This window comes from Cervus canadensis, chromosome 12 (assembly GCF_019320065.1).
Source record: "Cervus canadensis isolate Bull #8, Minnesota chromosome 12, ASM1932006v1, whole genome shotgun sequence".
Lineage (NCBI taxonomy): Eukaryota > Metazoa > Chordata > Mammalia > Artiodactyla > Cervidae > Cervus > Cervus canadensis.
The window spans coordinates 2,245,852-2,264,579 of NC_057397.1; the positions used below are offsets into that span (position 1 = coordinate 2,245,852).

An 18,728-nucleotide genomic window follows, 5' to 3' on the forward strand; every position below is an offset into this window, starting at 1 on the left:
GTGATATGGCCTTTTCTGATTCAGCCCTGACAATCACGTTGCTATTGTTTAGCCGCTAAGTCGTGTCCAACTCTTTGTGACCCCATGGACTGTAGCCCACCAGAATCCTCTGTCCATGGGATTTCCCAGGCAAGAACACTGGAGTGGGTTGCCATCTCCTTCTCCAGGGGATCTTCCCAACCCAGGGATCAAACCCATGTCTCCTGCCTTGCAGGTGGATTCTTTATCACTGAGCCTCCTGGGAGACCCTTGACAACCATGTAACATCATTTTATTATTATGCTACAGGTCGCAAGCAAGTCACTAAGCTTGGCCCATATTCAAGACGAGAGATCAGAGAACCCACCTCTTGATGGGAGGAGTGTCATATAATTTGCAGACATCCACAGCGGCCAATCCGACAGTAGCAGAAACCAACAGCGAACTCCATGTATGGCACTATACCCCAGGGGACCGTCCATCACCTGCTGGCTGGCAGGTTGATTACACTGGAACATTTCCATCCATCGTGGAAGAAGCGGTACCTTGTTCTCACCGGAATATACACTTACTCTGAATATGAATCTGCCTTCCTTCCCTATAGTGCTTCTGCCAAAACCACCATCTGTGGGTTTACGTAATGGCAGCCATATTCGCTGCCGCAGTACTTCATGGAGCACCGCCTCTGACCAGGGGGCTCATTACAGCCAATGAACCATGCCCACGGAGCCGTGTCTATGGAACTGACTGGACTCACCATGTTCATCATCACTCTGGAGCAGCTGGCCTGCTAGAACACTGAAGGGGCCTTTTGCAGACTCCCCTACAGTGCCAACCGGGTGATAACACTTTGTGTGGGTGAGATAATGTTCCCAAGGATGAAGTATAGACTCTGAATTCCTATCCAACATGTGGTGCTGTTTCTCCCAGGGCCAAGGAGCATGGATCTGGGATCAAGGGATTGAAATGGGAGAGGTTCCTCTCACTAACACCCCTAATGATTAACAGGCCAGTTTTACTCCTGTTTCTGCAACTAGAGGCACTGGTTCTGGAGGCAAGAGCACTTCCACTGGAGAACAAACAGACGTGCTTTTTGACTGTGGGCTCTGTCACCACCTGACATGGTCCATGTGTGCATATTTTACTGCCTTGTTACCACTGACTCCATGAGGAACAGAGCAGGTCTGGGACTCAGTAGCTGCTTATGTATTTGTTGATTTGTGTGTGCGTGCATGTGGGGGAGGGGTTGGGGGAGGAGTCTGGTTTAAATGCTAGTAAGTCATGATCAGAGTAATGATAGTTTTCCTATACTGTATCTGGAATACTGAGTTAATAATGTTCTAGATAAACCAGAGGTAGTGGTTTAATGATGAGTGCTTTAATCCATGATTTCATCTATCTGCACAAGCAGGTGGTTCTGGGATTTACAATCAGCGTGTTTCTTTAATCGTTCTACGATTTACTAAACATTTTAACTAACCAATGCTTTATTACAAACAAATGATACAGCATTTTGAAGGTACACGCTTTAATTTTAAACTGGTTTGAGAATATTAATGTACAAAGTAGAAGCTAACGCACTGGAGTAGTAATACTGAAAATAACTGTGTCTACCCCGTAAATAATACACTCTCTGTATGGAGCAAATCTGGGTCTGGCAGGTCACAGGCAGTGTGGCCTGAGATTTCAAATCAAAGGAGGCACTTCAGGATTATCTTCAAAGTCGGGCTCTTCCTCACTTGGTATAATTTTGGGCTCAGCGCGCACTCTTCTGGGCGTGTGTTTTCTCTCCTGAACTATGTTGGCCACATCAGGGATGGAACGCTTGCTGGGATCCACTTCTAGTCTTTCCATTTGCTGGCTTCTAGAACAACAAAAAAGGCAAAGGAAATGGAGATATCATCTTGAAGTAAATTTCAAGCAGATTCCATTCATTCATTCGTTTGTTTGGCAAACATTGGCAAGTACCATCCCTGGAGCATGGGGGCAGAAAAAGGAGACTGTCCTGGATTCAAGTGGCTTAGAGCCTTGTAGAAGCAGGAGTCGACCTTCGGAGAAATAAAGAGTTAAAGGGTGCTGCAGGGCCATGCTAACACACAGGCAGGCAGAGGACAGGACAGTTGGCAGACTCTGCTTACCTAAGACTTTTTTTGATAACTGAAATGATACAGCAGGTCAAGTCCCACAGCCAGGAGCAATAATAGAATCACACCCGGCAGGTTTCACTCCTGAATGGAGCTAATCAGGCGCCTAAGACCCTGCTGCTTGAGATAATCCAGCCTGCTGAGGTTGGCGTGCTCAGTCGTGTCCGACTCTTTGCAACCCTTTGGACTGTAGCCCACCAGGCTCCTCTGTCCATGGGATTTTTCAGGCAAGAATACTGGAGTAGATTGCCATTTCCTCCTCCAGGGGATCTTCCGGATCCAGCGATTGAACCCATGTCTCCCACATCTCCTGCATTTCAGGTGGTTCTTTTTTTTTTTTTTTAATTTAATTGAAGGCTAATTACAATACTGTAGTGGTTTTTGCTATACACTGACATGACCCAGCCATGAGAGTACATGTGTCCCCTGTCCTGAACTGCCCTCCCACCTTCCTCCCCGCCCCACCCCTCAGGGTTGCCCCAGCGCACCAGCTTTGGGTGCAGGCGGGTTCTTTACTGCTGAGCCGTCGGGGAAGCCCGTGGTTCGGCAGGGACACTCATGCTACAAGTTCAGGTGCATGCCAAGCTTAGCCCACGGTTCCTTCCCTCCTGTGGGAAACCGCACCCAGTGCTCGCGGCAATAGCTGGGGTGAAACGGAACCAGGAAGCCCCTCTGCCGGCCAAGGAATCCCGTGATCACAGTCACATAGAAAACTCTAAATGATACAGTCCCCGGGCTGTTTTTCTGGCCATTTCCATTCCATAGGCTTGGAGTTGGAATGCTGTAGTTATGTAAAGTTTTCCCCAGGATGTGGATGATTTTGAAATAATTTTGGAATCACAGTACCAATCATTCATTCACTCAGTTATTTGACAGATACACATTAAGAGCCTACTGCACCCTAGCTGTGCTAGACACTAGCAATACCACGGTCTGTGCAGACAGACAAGGTTCCTGGGCCCATCTCGGGGCACAGGGGAGTGCTCAATAGAAAAATTATCTCGCCATCATGTAACTGTCTCACTGTCCATCTGTTCCCCCGTCAGACTGGCATCTTCGAAGCAAAGATTCTGTCTCTTTCACCTTATATCTTTGGCATACAGCTTCACTGAATAAATTGCTGTTGAATAAATAGAAAAAATTCACTACTGTGCAATACTGAAATTAAATAGGCAATTAGCTCTGATCTATGTGGTTCAGACTGTAAAGAATCTGTCTGCAATGCAGGAGACCCAGGTTTGATCCCTGGGTCAGGAAGATCCCCTGGAGGAAGGGAATGACTACCCATTCCAGTATTCTTGCCTAGAAAATTCCATGGACAGAGGAGCCTGGCAACTACAGTCCATGAGGTTGTGAAGAGTCAGACGTGACTGAGCAACTAACCCTTTCAGTTAAGGAAAATCACGATCTACTCCAGGAGTTCCAAACCCATGTCCTCCGGCCAAATTCCTGCAGCAGACACAATCTGGTGGAGAAGGGAGGTTCCATTTTCTTTGGAAAGTGTAAATTCTTTTGCTCTTGCAACCATTCCCCCTCATGTCTATAGTCTGCTCAGCCCTTGAAAGGATCTGACTTTTTGATTCCTTTGTATTTTGACTGGGCTTCCCTGGTAGCTCAGACAGTAAAGAATCTGCCTGCAATGCAGGAGACCTGGGTTTAATCCCTGGGTCAGAAATATTTTGACTAATATACCTGGACCTGCTGAAGAAAAACACAAATTTGGATTTAAAAATGGCACTTTCTGAAGTCCCAGAATATACACTATAAACTATGCAGGGAGTTTCAGTTTTCAAAAACTTACATCACAGTCGTTATTAACTATAGCTCTACTTCTTAATTATTCTGTTCTTACTTAACAGGCTGTGATATCTATGGCTTAATTAAGTAAATATCTAAATTCATCTATGATAATTATGTTGTCCTTGACTTTGAAGAAAAGCAGCCCATCTCTATTCGGGGCATATCTCTTGGGCTATAGTTTCTGGATCTCAGTAATAAACAGTGAACTCAGTATTCAGTTATCTGCAGCGCCCCAACTTCAGATGTTCTGAGGAACAGTTTGTGTGCAGGGTTTTAATTAGTCACGAATCCCTGAGGGTAATAAGCAGTGAACAGCTAGGCCTGGGGCACTCGAGGACCACATTCATCCCCAAAATAAAGAGGAGAGGGAGTTTTTTTCCCCTGCTGCTTCCTGCCTCACATCCGAGGCCTGAAGAGACAGATGCCCGCTGCAGGTTTTACCCGTCACCTGGCTGTCAGACCAGAACCTCTGGCACCTAATAAGAACAGGTGGAAGACGGCATGAGTAAATTTATAATTATGGGAGAATGCAAGAAAAAAAGAAAATGTCTAAAATCAGTAGGCGTAAAATATATCGAAGATTGATTCCTCTATTAAAGAATACAAAGGATTTTCAGGGCAGTGAAACTCCTCTGCGTGACACTATAGTAGCGGATGCCTGTCATTATTTGCTGTGGTTGTTCAGTTGCTCAGTCGTGTTTGACTCTTTGTGACCCTCTAGACTGCAGCCCTCCAGGCTCCTCTGTCCATGGCATTTCCCAGGCAGGAACACTGGAGTGGGATGCTACTTCCTTCTCCAGGGGAGCGCCTCAGCCCACGGGCTGAGCCCACGTCTCCTGCGTCTCTTGCTCTGGCAGGTGGATTCTCTACTGCTGAGCCACCTGGAAAGCTGTTACACATTTGTCGAAATCCAAAGAACACACAGCACCAAGACTGAGCTCCTATGCAAATTCTGGATGTGGGTGATAATGATGCAGGAAGGCAGCTTCATCAATTGTAACAAACCTCCTCTGGCAGAGGGTGTGGATAATGAAGGAGGCTATGCACCTGTAGGGGAAGGGGGTATTTGGGAAATCTCTGTGCCTTTTACTCGATTTTGCTGTGAATCTATGACTGGGCTAAAAGTCCATTAAAAAAAAAAAAAGACACCATGAGGAGAGTAAGAAGGCAAGCCCGAGAATGGGCCACATTTTATAATCCTAGATCCACCAGTCACTTACCAATTTTGCGATCTTGGGCAAATGACCCCATCTCTATGAACCTCGGTATGTTGGGAATAGGAGGATTTATTTATATTTTGGAGATTAAAGATAACGCTCAGCATCATATAGCACAGGCAGGCGCTCAGTACTCAATAAACCCATCTTTGAGGAAGTTGTCACAGGACCACAAGGGTTCACTGAGTCTGTGACCTTCTCCTCAGACATGATCCTATCCGGTCCAATGAACAAAACCCTCCTCCCCTTGATCTACTCCCTCCACTCACTCTGTCTCCACCGCATGAGGAAGGGACCACCCAGGCTGAGAGGGGATTGAGGGGCCTGTTCTGACCCCCAGCCCCCAGTGTCCTGCCCTTTGTAGGCCTTTCCCCCAAACCAACAAGCTGTCTGACTTCATGCCCACATGCAGCCTTTATAGGCGGCTGTTTGGGTCATGGATTGCCTAGTCAGAAGCTGATATAATGGGAATAATGAATTCTGTCAATGATTCAAGAGCACCACAAACAACCTTCCCATAGATGTATCCTGAGCAGACATGAGGTGATCCTTTCTCAGTGACAGCAATGAAAAAGAAAGGCTTTGTGAAAACACTGCAGGGGTTCCCTCTATAAATAATTGTGCTAAGATGTCTCTAATCATCAAGTATAATCACGGTGATGACAGTTAGCCTGGAGTCTTGAAAACCAGCTCCAAACTGCTGACAATGACTTGGTTTCCAATCCCTGCGATTCCTCACAAATTAGATTCAGATTTTTTACAAGTATGGATGCTGCTGGGGCTTAATTATGACCATGAAGATTCACAGGAGTCCTAATACCCTTGAATCTCTTTAAGTGATGAGGTGGTTAGAGAGCATCACTGATTCAAAATGAATTTGAGCAAACTCCGGGAGACGGTGGAGGACAGTGGAACCTGGAGTGCTGCAGTCCATGGGGTCACAAAGAGTCAGACATGACTTAGCAACTGAACAACAACGATCTGAAACAGAAATTAATAAGCCGGGAAACATGAGAGTGGCTTCCCAAGGTTAAAAACAGCAACCCGCTTTTCAGAAGGAATTCAGCTCCATACCTGTTGTTTAAACAAACCGCATGTTTGAAAACCTCTACAAAACTTTGACAGTTGTCTTTGAATATAAGAATGCCTGACTGCTTGTATTATGCAAGGCATAAATACAGCTCCTGCTCAGGTATTTTTATAGTGATAATTCTGGCATATACATTTGTATCACAAAGATAGTTTGCCTGGGTCCAAAATAGACTTTGCCATCTGGATGGTACAAGTCTGGAAATCTTGAAAAGGAGAAGGAAAGTTGAAAGAGCTGAGATGTTCATTCCAAGGATGAATTGAGAAGGAATGAGAGCTTTGTTCGAAATGCTCTAAGGATTGTCACCGCTTGTGGGGGGTGGGCATTGTTCTGAGGGTCTCTAGGGGCAGAGCTAGAACAGACCCCATGGACTGTAGCACGCCAGGCTTCCCTGTCCTTCACCATCTCTTGGAGCTTGCTCAAACTCATGTCCATTGAGTTGATAATGCTGTCCAACCATCTCATCCTCTGTCATCCCCTTCTCCTCCTGACCTCAATCATTCCTGGCATCAGGGTCTTTTCCAATGAGTTGGCTCTTCTCATCAGGTGGCCCAAGCCTTGGAGTTTCAGCTTCAGCATCAGTCCTTCCAATGAATATTCAGGGTTGATTTCCTTTAGGACTGACTGGTTTGATCTCCTGGCTCTCCAAGGGACTCTCCAACACGGCAGTTCGAAAGCATCAGTTCTTGGCCACCCAACCTTCTTTATGGTCCAACTCTCACCTGACTACTAGAAATTCTCCTGAGAGGGTGAGGGGTCCTGTAGGGAAGGAAGCTTAAGCCAAGGCAGGAAGATGGTCTATGATTGACAGGAGGGCACACACGGGGTCTCTAAGTCTTTGCAGCCCTGAGAGTTTTGGACGCTATGATGGGACACGGGGGTCATAAAAGAGAGGCGACATGAGCAGAGTGCTGACCAGAGCTCAGCAGAGTCCTCGAGAAAAATCACAGCTGCATGGCCTCCCGACAGTCCACTGCCCCCCTCCCTCATATTCCTTGTCTGTTTAACTGAGGATAAAACTTGTGAGGATTAAATGTGTTGCTATGGGTAAAGCACACAGACTGGCCTGATAGGAGGCAAGTGCCTGGTCAGTGTAGCTGTCAGCGGTGTAGATGTTGCCGCTTCTATTAGTATCTTGGGAAATGGGGGCCTAGACATGCACAGATCTGTGTCTGAGCCCTACAAATCAAGAGTTGAAGTTTGGGGAATACATATTCAGGGTATGAATCCTTTCTAAAGGTTCAGTCACCGTACCAGGTGGGCAGGTGAATTCCAGCCACCAAAAGATGATGGAGAGAACTCTAAACAAAGCTAAGGATGGGCAGTGGGGGCGGGCGGGGATGCTACCTCTGGCTTGTCTGCCCTCTGCTGCTGTCCGGCGTGCTTTTCACAGGCTTCGACGTTCGTTGACAGCCTATGATTACTTCGCCCACCTGAAAATAGAAGCACAGCACAGTCCGTGATACATTCTTTCTGATAGAGCTTCAAAAGTATACACTATATGTTTCCCAAATGCTAATCACTACAGATCCCATGAAAGAGTCTGACTTTAAGCCCCTCCATGCGGATGAGAAAGGTACGTTAGTGCCCCCACCCCTGGGGATACATCACAAGACTCCCAGGGCAGGCCCGAGAGCACAGATAGTAAGATCCCCTGCCGGAGGAAATGGCAACGCTCTCTAGCACACTCTGGTATTCTTGCCTGGAGAATTCCACGGACGGAGGAGCCTGGTGGGCTACAGTCCACAAAGGGTCAGGCACGATAGAGCATGCATGCACCCGTACATGCTCACACACCGAACCCTACATAGAGTATGCTTCTTTTCTTTCTTTATGGATATACTTGTGGTGAAGTTTAATTTATAAATTAGGCACAGTGAGATATTAAAAACAATAACCAGTAATAAAATCGAACAATTATAATGATATATTGTATGTTACACAATTGTAGAAATTTAACACCTTTTCCATCTTAACTAAGCACCTCTCAGGCATGGTGGCCATACTTTTTGCAGTTTGAGGTACAACAGCAAAACCAGCACAGAGTTCTTCTTCCTTCTTCACAATTTCATGGACAGAAGACTCGTTCTTACCCTACATCTTAGCAATCTCAGCATGTGGCTTTTTTTCCTTTCCTTATTAAGTCGGGAACTTTTACCTTTTCACTTAAAGGAAGCACTTGAAAGCTTCTTTTGGCATATCTGAGCTGCCAGCTTCACTAGTCTTGCACTCTGAGACCGTTATTACATAAAATAGGGGTGGCCTGACCCCAAGCACAGCTGATCTGATAACCAAGGCATATACTGACTCAGGAATGAGTGGGATTATTTTTGACATCCTGGGCGGGGCGGAGCAGGAAGGTGCAAGATTTCATCATGCTGCTCAGAATGGCCCACAATTTTAAACTTACAAATTGTTTATTTATGGAATTTTCCATTTAATATTTTCAGATGGTTGACCGCGCATAACTGAAACCAAGGACAGGGAAACCTTGGAAAAGGGGGGAATTACTTAGACCACAAATTGTAACTATTCATGTTAGTCTTGCAAAGCTACAGGCTACACTTCATTTGTCCAAGGCCAAGCAGGGGGACAGAGTGAATTCATTCACTTAACAAATGTTTTCTGAGAGTGAACCTGATACCTGCCAGACACTTTTGGGGGTGTTGAGGACACAGGGGTGACAGAGATACTGCCTTTGAGGAGTTCCCAGTGAATGTGCTGCAGGGGGAAATGGTCTGAGCTGGAAGCTCAAGCCCCTAAACTGCCAGCTCACTGGACCCCGCCTCCTTCCACTGTAAAGTGAGGGGATTAGCTAAAATCAGTCGCAAGGGCCTCTTCTCAATCTGAAAGATTCTGTAGTTCCATTATCTTTTAAACTGAATAAGCTCAGTGCTAAGCATGTTAAGGTCTCAATAAATATGACTGAGTGACTTAATTCAACAAACTTCCAGCAGAGAGCATTCAGACCCAGCACCTTCCCTTAGGAAGCTCAGAGACAGAAGAGTGTTGTAGGGGGATGGTGGGAAGAGGAGGAGGCTACCTGCTGGGCCCATGCCCACCTGAGCTGGGTGTGCATGTGTTTTATTTAGCCCCCACCTGCCAATCTTCCTATGAGACAGGGATTACTGGTAGGCAGAGAGGGAAAAAAGAAACAAGTCAAAACTCCTCTCCTTGGTCCACTGACCAAGGTGGGGGACTTCCGCTCTTTCTTTTCAAGGAATAGAGAGATCTGGAGTGGGTGTACATTCCTCTCTCCTCCACCCTCACCAGCTCCTTCTCTCAGATGACGGGATGCTTCATTTACTGGCCACATCTCACTGGCGGGCAGGGTCACTCCTCTGAAAGGTGAGCGCCACCAGCCACCCTTTCTCCATCCTGCCTGAGACTTCCTGCCACACAGCAGTGATCAGATCCGTGCAACTGATGATGAAGGAAAAACACTAGGCTTGGACTCTGAGGATCCAGCTCCGCCCCCATCTGTTGGCCAGGCAGGCATGCTGGACTAATTATCTGTATTTGGGGAGGAAGTTAGCAGCCCAGGGTCAGCCTCAACCCTCAACCAGATTCTCCAATCCAATCCTTACTAGACCTTTGCACTGGTGTGCTGAGCACTGAAACGAACTGACAGATAGGGTCGTGTGTTTCCCATCTGACTAGTGATTCTTGGCTGCATGAGCCATTGGTCAGAACCCCAGAAAGCCCAGCCCATTGTTCATCATATGTATGCTTCAATACATGGATGATGAAAGAACAAATGAAGCAATGCGTCCCAGTCTGGGGGCTGTAGCATCAAGCTCAGGGAGGTGAGTGTTCTTATTGTCCTTGATGGCAATCCGTCTCCTTGTGGTGGCATAACGGTTCAGTTCAGTTCAATCTCTCAGTCGTGTCCGACTCTTTGCGACCCCATGAACTGCAGCACTCCAGGCCTCCCTGTCCATCGCTAACTCCCAGAGCTTGCTCAAATTCATGTCCATTGAGTTGGTGATGCCGCCCAACCATCTCATCCTCTGCCGTCCCCTTCTCCTCCTGCCTTCAATCTTGCCCAGCATCAGGGTCTTTTCCAATGAGTTGGCTCTTTGCATCAGGTGACCAAAGTATTGGAGTTTCAGCTTCAGCATCAGTCCTTCCAATGAATATTCAGGACTTATTTCCTTTAGGATGGACTGGTTTGATCTCCTTGCAGTCCAAGGGACTCTCAAGAGTATTATCCAACACTTCTTTTTTTTTTTGATGTTCAAAAGCATCAATTCTTCGGTGCTCAGCTTATGGTCCAACTCTCACACCCATACATAACAACTGGAAAAACCATAGGTTTGACTAGAAGGACCTTTGTTGGCAAAGTAGTATTTCTGCTTTTTAATATGCTGTCTAGGTTGGTCATAGTTTTTCTTCCAAGGATCAAGTGTCTTTTAATTTCATGGTGGTATATAGACCAGTCTTTTTTTGATAGTGCAGTTGTATATTTTTCTATCATATTTTATAAAAATTCAATTTGTGTATGTGTGATTTAGTTCGGCCCCCTTCCCATAGACCTCATGGAAGGGCATATGTGCAATGCAGAAATAAAAGATCTGCTTAAACCCCACCTTTTCATTACATGTATTGCACATCCCACTAGGGAAAATATACCTTCAAGCATCACCGATGGTTTGTGTGATGGGCAGACTTTTGCTGAGACTTCAAAAGAGAGGAAAAGAACAACAATAACAAGAGCTGCATGTTCCAAACACAGGAAATTACAAGGCTGGAAGAGTTTGTTCAGAAAGATTTTTTTAAAAAGGTATATTCTGCATAGCAAAAACCTGTAGAAGAAAACCATGGAAGAACCAGCAACAAAAGCCACCAGTGCAATGTTCACTGAATAATTAGAGGAGGTGACTCATGCAAAGGTTTGCCCAATGCAGCAGGTTTTTATTATCATCAAATGAGATTTGTTTTGGAGGAAGCTAATCTTATAATGGTGTGTTTGTTATGTTTTAAAGTCTATTTCATGCCAATTTCATTGTTTTCCATTCATTTCTTGCTGGCCCATGATATATTTTCAGATGTTCATGTGGCAGAGTAGACATGTTTACACTATCTTAATGTGAAAACTTTTTTTTCCTTTTCTCTGATTGAATTAGTGTAATGGATACAAACATTTCCCCTGTGTTCCTGGCCGATCCTTAAAGAAATGGAAATACTTTTCAGTTTCTATTGATGCCAGTTCTGGTTTATTAAGGGGCTTCCCAGGTGGCCCTGTGGTAAGGAATCCACCTGCCAATGCAGGAGACTCGCAGTGCAACCCCTGGGTCAGGAAGATCCCCTGGAGAAGGAAATGGCAACCCACTTCAGTGTTCTCTCCTGGGAAAACTCCATGGACAGAGGAGCCTGGTGGGCTACAGTCCATGGGGTCGTAAAGAGTCGGACACGACTGAGGCAACTGAGCATACATACACTGGTTTATTGAGTCACATTAATGTCACGTAAGAGGGCAAAGAAAGAGTTGAGGAGACTAAATAGAGATGCTTCCCAGTTGAGGGGAACAGGAGAGGCTGTAGGTGCTGGGGTAACGAGAACCGGCACCTTCTTCCTGGGGATGGGGGTGCAGCAGACCCTCCCTCTGAGAGGCAGGGTGGAAGCGTGTGGGGGAGCAGTGCTCCCCAGGAGAACGTCCTGTAATAATGGGGATGTTCCAGGCTGACCCTGGAGTGCTTGAGTACTTGAGATATGATGAGTGTAACCGAGACATTAAAGTGTTCACTTTATTTCATCTTTAGAGTAAGTTTAATTTCTACTGACCAAGCCAGAGAGAAGGGAAGTGACCAGAGTGAGCCCCAAACCCAACTGTGGGCTGCTCGACTCTTCTATAGGAGTGAAGGGCATCCACCCATACCAGTTACCCCTCATTTATCTGCGGGCCTTGACCACATGGCCTTTTCAGTTCTGGAACTCCCTGCTCCTTCCTTGACATTCCTGGCACTGGGTGTGAGAGCCTGGAGCCTGTGTTTCAGTCTCTCTGGTCAACGTGGGGTATAATGTGGCTCCCTTAGCCTGACTCAGGACGACTCCAAAGGACCACGTGAGCCCCGGAGCTCACTGTGGCATCGGCTGGGGCCTCTGGCAGGCCAGCATCACCCCTCAGCTTCTCCCTCTTCCCAATCCTGGTTCCTCCCTTCCCACAGGTGTGGATCCCTAGGCTGCTCCCTAACAAACATTTAGCATGAGAATCTCTGTCTCAGGGTCTGCTTCCTGTGGAGCAGTGGTATCTGAGCACTTAAAAAAACTTTTTTTTTTTTTCAATTACATCAAATGAAACCAGTGTTAGTTAAAATTCATGAAAATGTCAACTTTAAGAATAAAAGCTTTGGAGCCAAAAGCACAGGTTTTGTATTGCTTTGTGCTGTAAACGCACTAATCAAAATGGGAGCATATGCATAATTAGAGTCTTAAAGCACCCCATTTCTAACACTGTTATTTGTCCCATAATAATAAGCTCAGACAGAGATTCTCTGTGTTTATGGAAATGCAAATAGCATCACAAATTTGGAACTTTTCTTCACGGGAGTTTGCTGTGTACAGGAATCTCAATGTGTTGCTTATTTTTAAAAGATATTTTCAGCTCATTTAGTTTCAGAGGTTCTTTTAAGTTTAAAAATTAGGGGGAATTAAGAAATCAGCAGTGAGAAGAATATCAACACCAACACTCATATTAATACCAACATTCATCTTAACATCAATATTCATATGAATGCAGGAAAAACTCTTCTGATAAGAGATCTAGTTTTTCCCGGCAGAGGACCATAGGTTCAGAGGTCCAAGGTACTGAAATAGTGTTGTGTGGTTTCTCCATCTGCAGCCCTAGTGCTACTTCTTCTCTAGAAAATGATGCTCATTAACTTCAAGCTTCTTACTCATTTGTACAAAGTGTGTTTAGGGATGACTAATGGAAAAGCTGTAAGAACCAAAATATGTCTAATAAATTACATAATGTGGGCCAACTGGCTTCCTGAATCCACAGAGGGAAATGTAATCAACAGCTTGAAAATTCAATTGTGGGACACGCACAAAGGTACAGATTAACATTTTAATAGTGTTACATATTTTTTTAAAAAACGATTTTTGATATGGACCATTTTTTAAAGTCTTTATGAATTTGTTACAGTACTTCTTCTGTTTTATGTCTTGGTTTTTTGGCAGCCAGGCATGTGGGATCGTAGCTTCCCAACCAGGGATCAAACTTTCGCCCCCTGCATTGGAAGGCAAAGTCTTAACCACTGGACAGGGAAGTCCCAATAGTGTTATACTATTTTAACTCATGCGTGCATGCTAAGTCACTTCAGTCATGTCCAACTCTTTGTGACCCCATGGACTGTAGCCCGCCAGGCTCCTCTGTCCATGGGATTTCCCAGGCAGGAATACTGGAGTGGGTTGCCACTTTCTTCTCTAGGGGATCTTCCCAACCTAGGGATCAAAACTGCGTCTCCTGCATTGCAGGTGAATTCTTTACCACTGAGTCACCAGGGAGAATTTGTATTTTATATAATGTATAGTCTAATAAATATAGTTAAATCTTTATTTTATACTATTTTTTCTTACTACAGAATAATCTTTGTTCCATTAAATGCTTTTGTGCTTTAAATTTTCTCATATCCAATATTAATTTTGTCATAACTACTCTAATTTTGCTAACATTCAGCTAACACAGCTTTACTCAATCTTTTCTTTATATTTCCTGTCTTTTAGAGTCTTATAAACAAGATAGAAGAACCAACTTTACAACCATTAACTTCCCTACAGATTTTCTGCATTTAATGTTTCCTTCCTCATGCTTTCTGATTCCATGTAACTGTATTGACTTTTGTTTGCACTTAACTTCCGCAATGCTTTGTAACTTACATAATTTTATTTAATTCTACTCAACTTCCCTAAAAACATTTTATATTAAATATCAACATGAATAAACTAACATATATATATATTTGGGGGTTGTGAAATAAAAAGTATTTATTAGTAGGTTCTCCCCACTCACACTTTTCCTCTTTTCTTGTTTTAGTCTAATCTTTATAAATCAAATAATTGTCCTTTTTGTATCACCTACACCACTTCTTTCAAGGTAATAATGACTTTTTGAATCCTTCTGAAACATTACTCAAAATAATTAAAGCTATTTCTATAAGATTATGGACTTTGAGAATAATACTTTAGAGAGACGGCTGTGTCTCAGGACTGACCCGTGGGTGAGGGAAGGTAACGGGTACAGGGGAACGGGTTCCGCTGTGCCCTCACTACGTCCTCAGCTCAGCGTGACGCAGCAGGAAGATACCCTAGCCCCGGTCCTCACTCCGCCAGATATCCCTGACATATCTAACTCAGCACACGTCTCCCTTCTTTGCATTTCCAAGACTCTACCCTAGGTGCCTAGCGCACAGTGCATGTGTGGTCACTCAGTTTTGTCCAGCTCTTTGCGACTCCATGGGCTCTAGCCTGTCATGCTCCTCTGTCCGTGGGACTCTCCAGGCAAGAATACTGGAGTGGGTTGCCATTTCCTTCTCCAGGGGATCCTCCCGAACCGGGATCGAAACAATGTCCCCTGCGTCTCCTGCATTGGCAGGCAGATTCTTTACCACTGGGCCACCTGTAGGTACTCATTAACATGTACAGAATATTTGAATAAGTGAATGAACGAATGGCAACAGGTTAGAACTAAGAGCAAAGACCCCTGGAGCTGCTTATTCCTGCCTATTCCGTCTACAGATGAGGAAGAGGCAGGGGTGTCATGGGCTGCAGCTTCTTGCATGCTGGCTCCTGTTGCGCTGGGTCCAAAAGGGAAGGAGAGATTCATGGAACCGTAGAAGACCCCAAGAGTTATGACTATGACAGTCGTCTCTGAGTTAGTAACATCATTTCAAGTTTAAGCAGAAGAATGAGAAGCTAAGTTACTTAACAAGTATCTGAGCTTGTTTGCAACTGGGACTTAGAAACTGAGGCAAAGGGCCGGTCTGGGTCAGTGGCTTCAACAAGGAGGAGACTGGAAGAAGGCCCTCTCATCTATTTTTTGCTCCACAGTAATTTACACCGTACTTGATTCATCTTGCTGTTTTTTAGTCACTAAGTTGTGTCCGACTCTTTGTGACCCCATGGACTTTGATCCTTGGGTCGGGAAGATCCCTTGGAGAAAGAAATAGCAACCCACTCCAGTATCCTTGCCTGGGAAATCCTACGGACAGAGGAGCCTGGTGGCCTGGCTTTATACTAAGTGCTTAATAAATCTTTGATACATTGAATAAATATTTTAATTGATTCATTAAAAATTCATTGTCTAAAGTTTTTCAGAATTTTGCAGAACGTTTTCCATTTCTGAGTTCTAGCACCTTATTTCCACATTGTGGCAAGCCAAACATGCTAAATAATTCCCTCATCTGATATTAATAACTTCCATATAATTTATTTATGGGTGCAGTATGTTTTTCCTCCACTATCATTTTGCTTCAGTACACACATTTAACATCTTCACCCATGCCACATAAGTAGTTTCTAAAAATGTCTCTACTTTTTTTTCTTTATAAAACTTCCAAACCGTCTAAGCCCATTAGATACCAACCTGCCTTGACATAAGCCAGTTGTTTGATTTGGGGGGTTGAGCCAGTTACTGGGTGAGGTCCCTCACAACTGAAACAGATTATTATCTAGCAAAGCTTATCTCAACTTTAGAAGAAATGGATGCTTGTATATTGTTCATTTTCTTACATATTTCTGGCATTTATGTTAATCAATTATCCATAATATTGGCGTTGAACATTTAAATATGCAAAGTTCAAATTCCTAGTAAGGAATATTCTTAATACTTCAGGATCAATAAGACTTTTTTATTCTCCTCTGGCATTAGAGGAAGATAATATATGTACCCAGATTTACTGTTGACATTTTAACAACTTCATGATTTGTTAACTGTGTTCTGATTGACTTCACTAAGAAAGGCACATAATTCACTGAGCCTGTTAAAAAAAGATTCCTTTAAAGAAAACAAGCTACTTTTTTTTTCTCTTTAAAAAGGTCATTAATTCTAATTAGAAAATATATAAATTACCATTGGTACATTATTTAAAAATCTTTGAACAGATAAAAATACCTGTATAAGTCAAATATTTTGAAGTACCTTCTATCTCAAATAAAAACAACTGGCAGCAAAGAAAATTTAGATTTTTGAAAAACTGATCAGAAAAATAGGAAGAATAAGAATATTGACTTTGATTCCAAAAATACCCAAGCTATCTGAGGAAAAATTTTAAAGGTGTAATTACTGATATTTATATGTACAATCAACACTGACAGTTGCACACAGTTTCATGGCTTTGAAATAAAAGGAGAACAAATCTAAATATCAAACAGTTCCTTCAAAATTCTTTCATACTTGAAAAGTGCAATCTTATCTGACAGTTCCCCATGGAGGATCATCCACACACACAACCTAAAATTGAAAATGGTATTTTATTAGGTTAGGACAAACATCAAGAATGATAACGATGTTTTAAAAGAAAAGAAAATATCCTTTTGTAATGTTACTAGACGTCGTCTCAGTGGGAAATATCCTACATTTACTTGGACAAGTTCACGATTATTCTTGTTTGTTCTGGGCCAGTGATAGTTCAGAAGTGCTGGCAAGTTTACATCATCCCACTCCCCACCTCCCACAACAGGGAACAGTCATCAACCAAATATTCTCAGGGGCTGGTTACTACTGTCCCAGTTCCATCACCCCTTAGGTAGAGTTATTCTGAAGTATGTGTTTCTCGGTCTTCCCGGGGGGCTCAGTGGTGAAAGAACCCACCTGCCAACACAGGAGATTCAGGTTCGATCCCTGGGTCGGGAAGATCCCCTGGAGAAGGAAATGGCAACTCACTCCAGCTTTCTTGCCTGGGAAATTCATGGAAAGAGGAGCCTGGTGGGTTACAGTCCATGGGGTCACAAAGAGTCAGACATGACTGAGCACCTAACACTTACACTTTCACAGAGCAGATGGGCTTCCTTGGTGGCTCAGTGGTAAAGAATCCCCCTGCCAATGCAGGAGACGCAGGAGACAAGGGTTCGCTCCCCGGGTTGGGAAGATCTTTTGGAAAAGGAAATGGCAACCCACTCCAGAATTCTTGCCTGGGAAGTCCCAAGGACAGAGGAGCATGGTGGGCTACAGGACACAGGGCTGCAAAGAGTCGGACACAGCTCAAGAGAACGATGTGTTCTGCACAGTCTCCCCGAGCTTCCCCGCTGGGGTTGTGGCACTTCTCCTGGTTGCCTCCCTCCCCTACTTTCTGATCAGCACCCTCTAACTTCTCAAATAAACCGCTGTACCTTCTCACCTTCCACTTCCAGGGAGGCCACAAATTTAAAAAGTGTTTTACAGGTCAGATGTGAATCTGTGTCCCTCAATTTAATAGACAGCAAGGAGATCAAATCAGTCAATCCTGATATCAACCCTGAATATTCACTGGAAGAACTGATGGCTGAAACTGAAGCTCCAATACTTTGGCCACCTGATGTGAACAGCTGTCTCATTGGGAAAGACCCTGATGCTGGGAAAGACTGAAGGCAGGAGGAGAAGGGGGCGACAGAGGATGAGACGGTAGGATGGCATCACCGACTCAATGGACAAGGGTCTGAGCAAACTCCGGGAGATGGTGAAGGACAGGGAAGCCTGGTGTGCTGCAGTCCACGGGGCTGCAACGAGTGGACACGACTGAGCGACTGAACAGCAACAACAATTAACTCTGGGACTCTCAAAGGACTCCCAAACTCTTAAGGTTTCCCTTAAGGAGGAAGAGTAGCAAACCGGTGTAGTCAGATTCCAAAACACCGACTAACTTACTACTGGGATCCCACTCAAGTCTCTGTGGACACCTCATGTAATTTTCACTGTGGGCTGAATACTTACTTGAAAAAAAAAATCTACCTACCTACTACCTATCTACCTATAATTTGAGTCCACAGATGATGTTAATGTCTAGATGCCTGGGTTTTGCCAGGCATGTGTGGATGGTATTCACTACTTTCACTCAAGTTCACGGCCCAGTTTGGGGGCCATGCTGATAGCCGTTTAGACAGGCGATGAGACTTTCTCAGGCCTGGCTGTCTTCTCACTGACGTTCCTCTGGGTTACAGTCCTTTGGAGTCACATCTCAAAGTGGGCATGGCTTCCTAGAGCCCACTGAGAGTGGCTTCCATGCTAGGCTCTGGACTTTGGCTTTTTTCCTCTCACCCCTGTGTGGTCACTGAAAGCATGGTTTATTCTCTCAGTCTTTCCTTGATCAGCAGGCAGTAATTGCTCATCATCTCATCACTGTCAAGATGTTTTTAAAATATGTAGTCCATATTCCTAAATTTTCTTCATGTGACTGTCACTCTTAATGACCTACTTGGCAACTGGCTGATGGTGGAGCTCTAGAGATGTTACTGAAAGTCATGAGCCTATGTACAGAGTGAGTGTAGAGAAGAGAAACGAGATTCCAGGATTGAAGGATG

The 18,728-nt window shown here is 44.4% G+C and overlaps 1 protein-coding gene across 9 annotated transcripts in view; it reads right to left on the reverse strand.

Annotated features, from left to right (window-relative positions):
- Nucleotides 1–1,448: 1,448 nt before the first annotated feature.
- The window catches only part of DNAAF11 (dynein axonemal assembly factor 11), a 71,509-nt gene continuing 54,229 nt past the window's right edge, over nucleotides 1,449–18,728 (reverse strand). For 3 of the 9 annotated variants that reach the window (XM_043483956.1, XM_043483954.1, XM_043483958.1), the window contains 2 exons: nucleotides 7,578–7,663; nucleotides 1,449–1,843 (listed from right to left, as the gene is read on the reverse strand). In XM_043483956.1, coding sequence (XP_043339891.1) covers nucleotides 1,666–1,843; nucleotides 7,578–7,663 — 264 coding nt within the window. In that variant the 3' untranslated portion in view covers nucleotides 1,449–1,665. The other 6 variants (XM_043483957.1, XM_043483955.1, XM_043483961.1 and 3 more) reach the window with 5 other exon arrangements.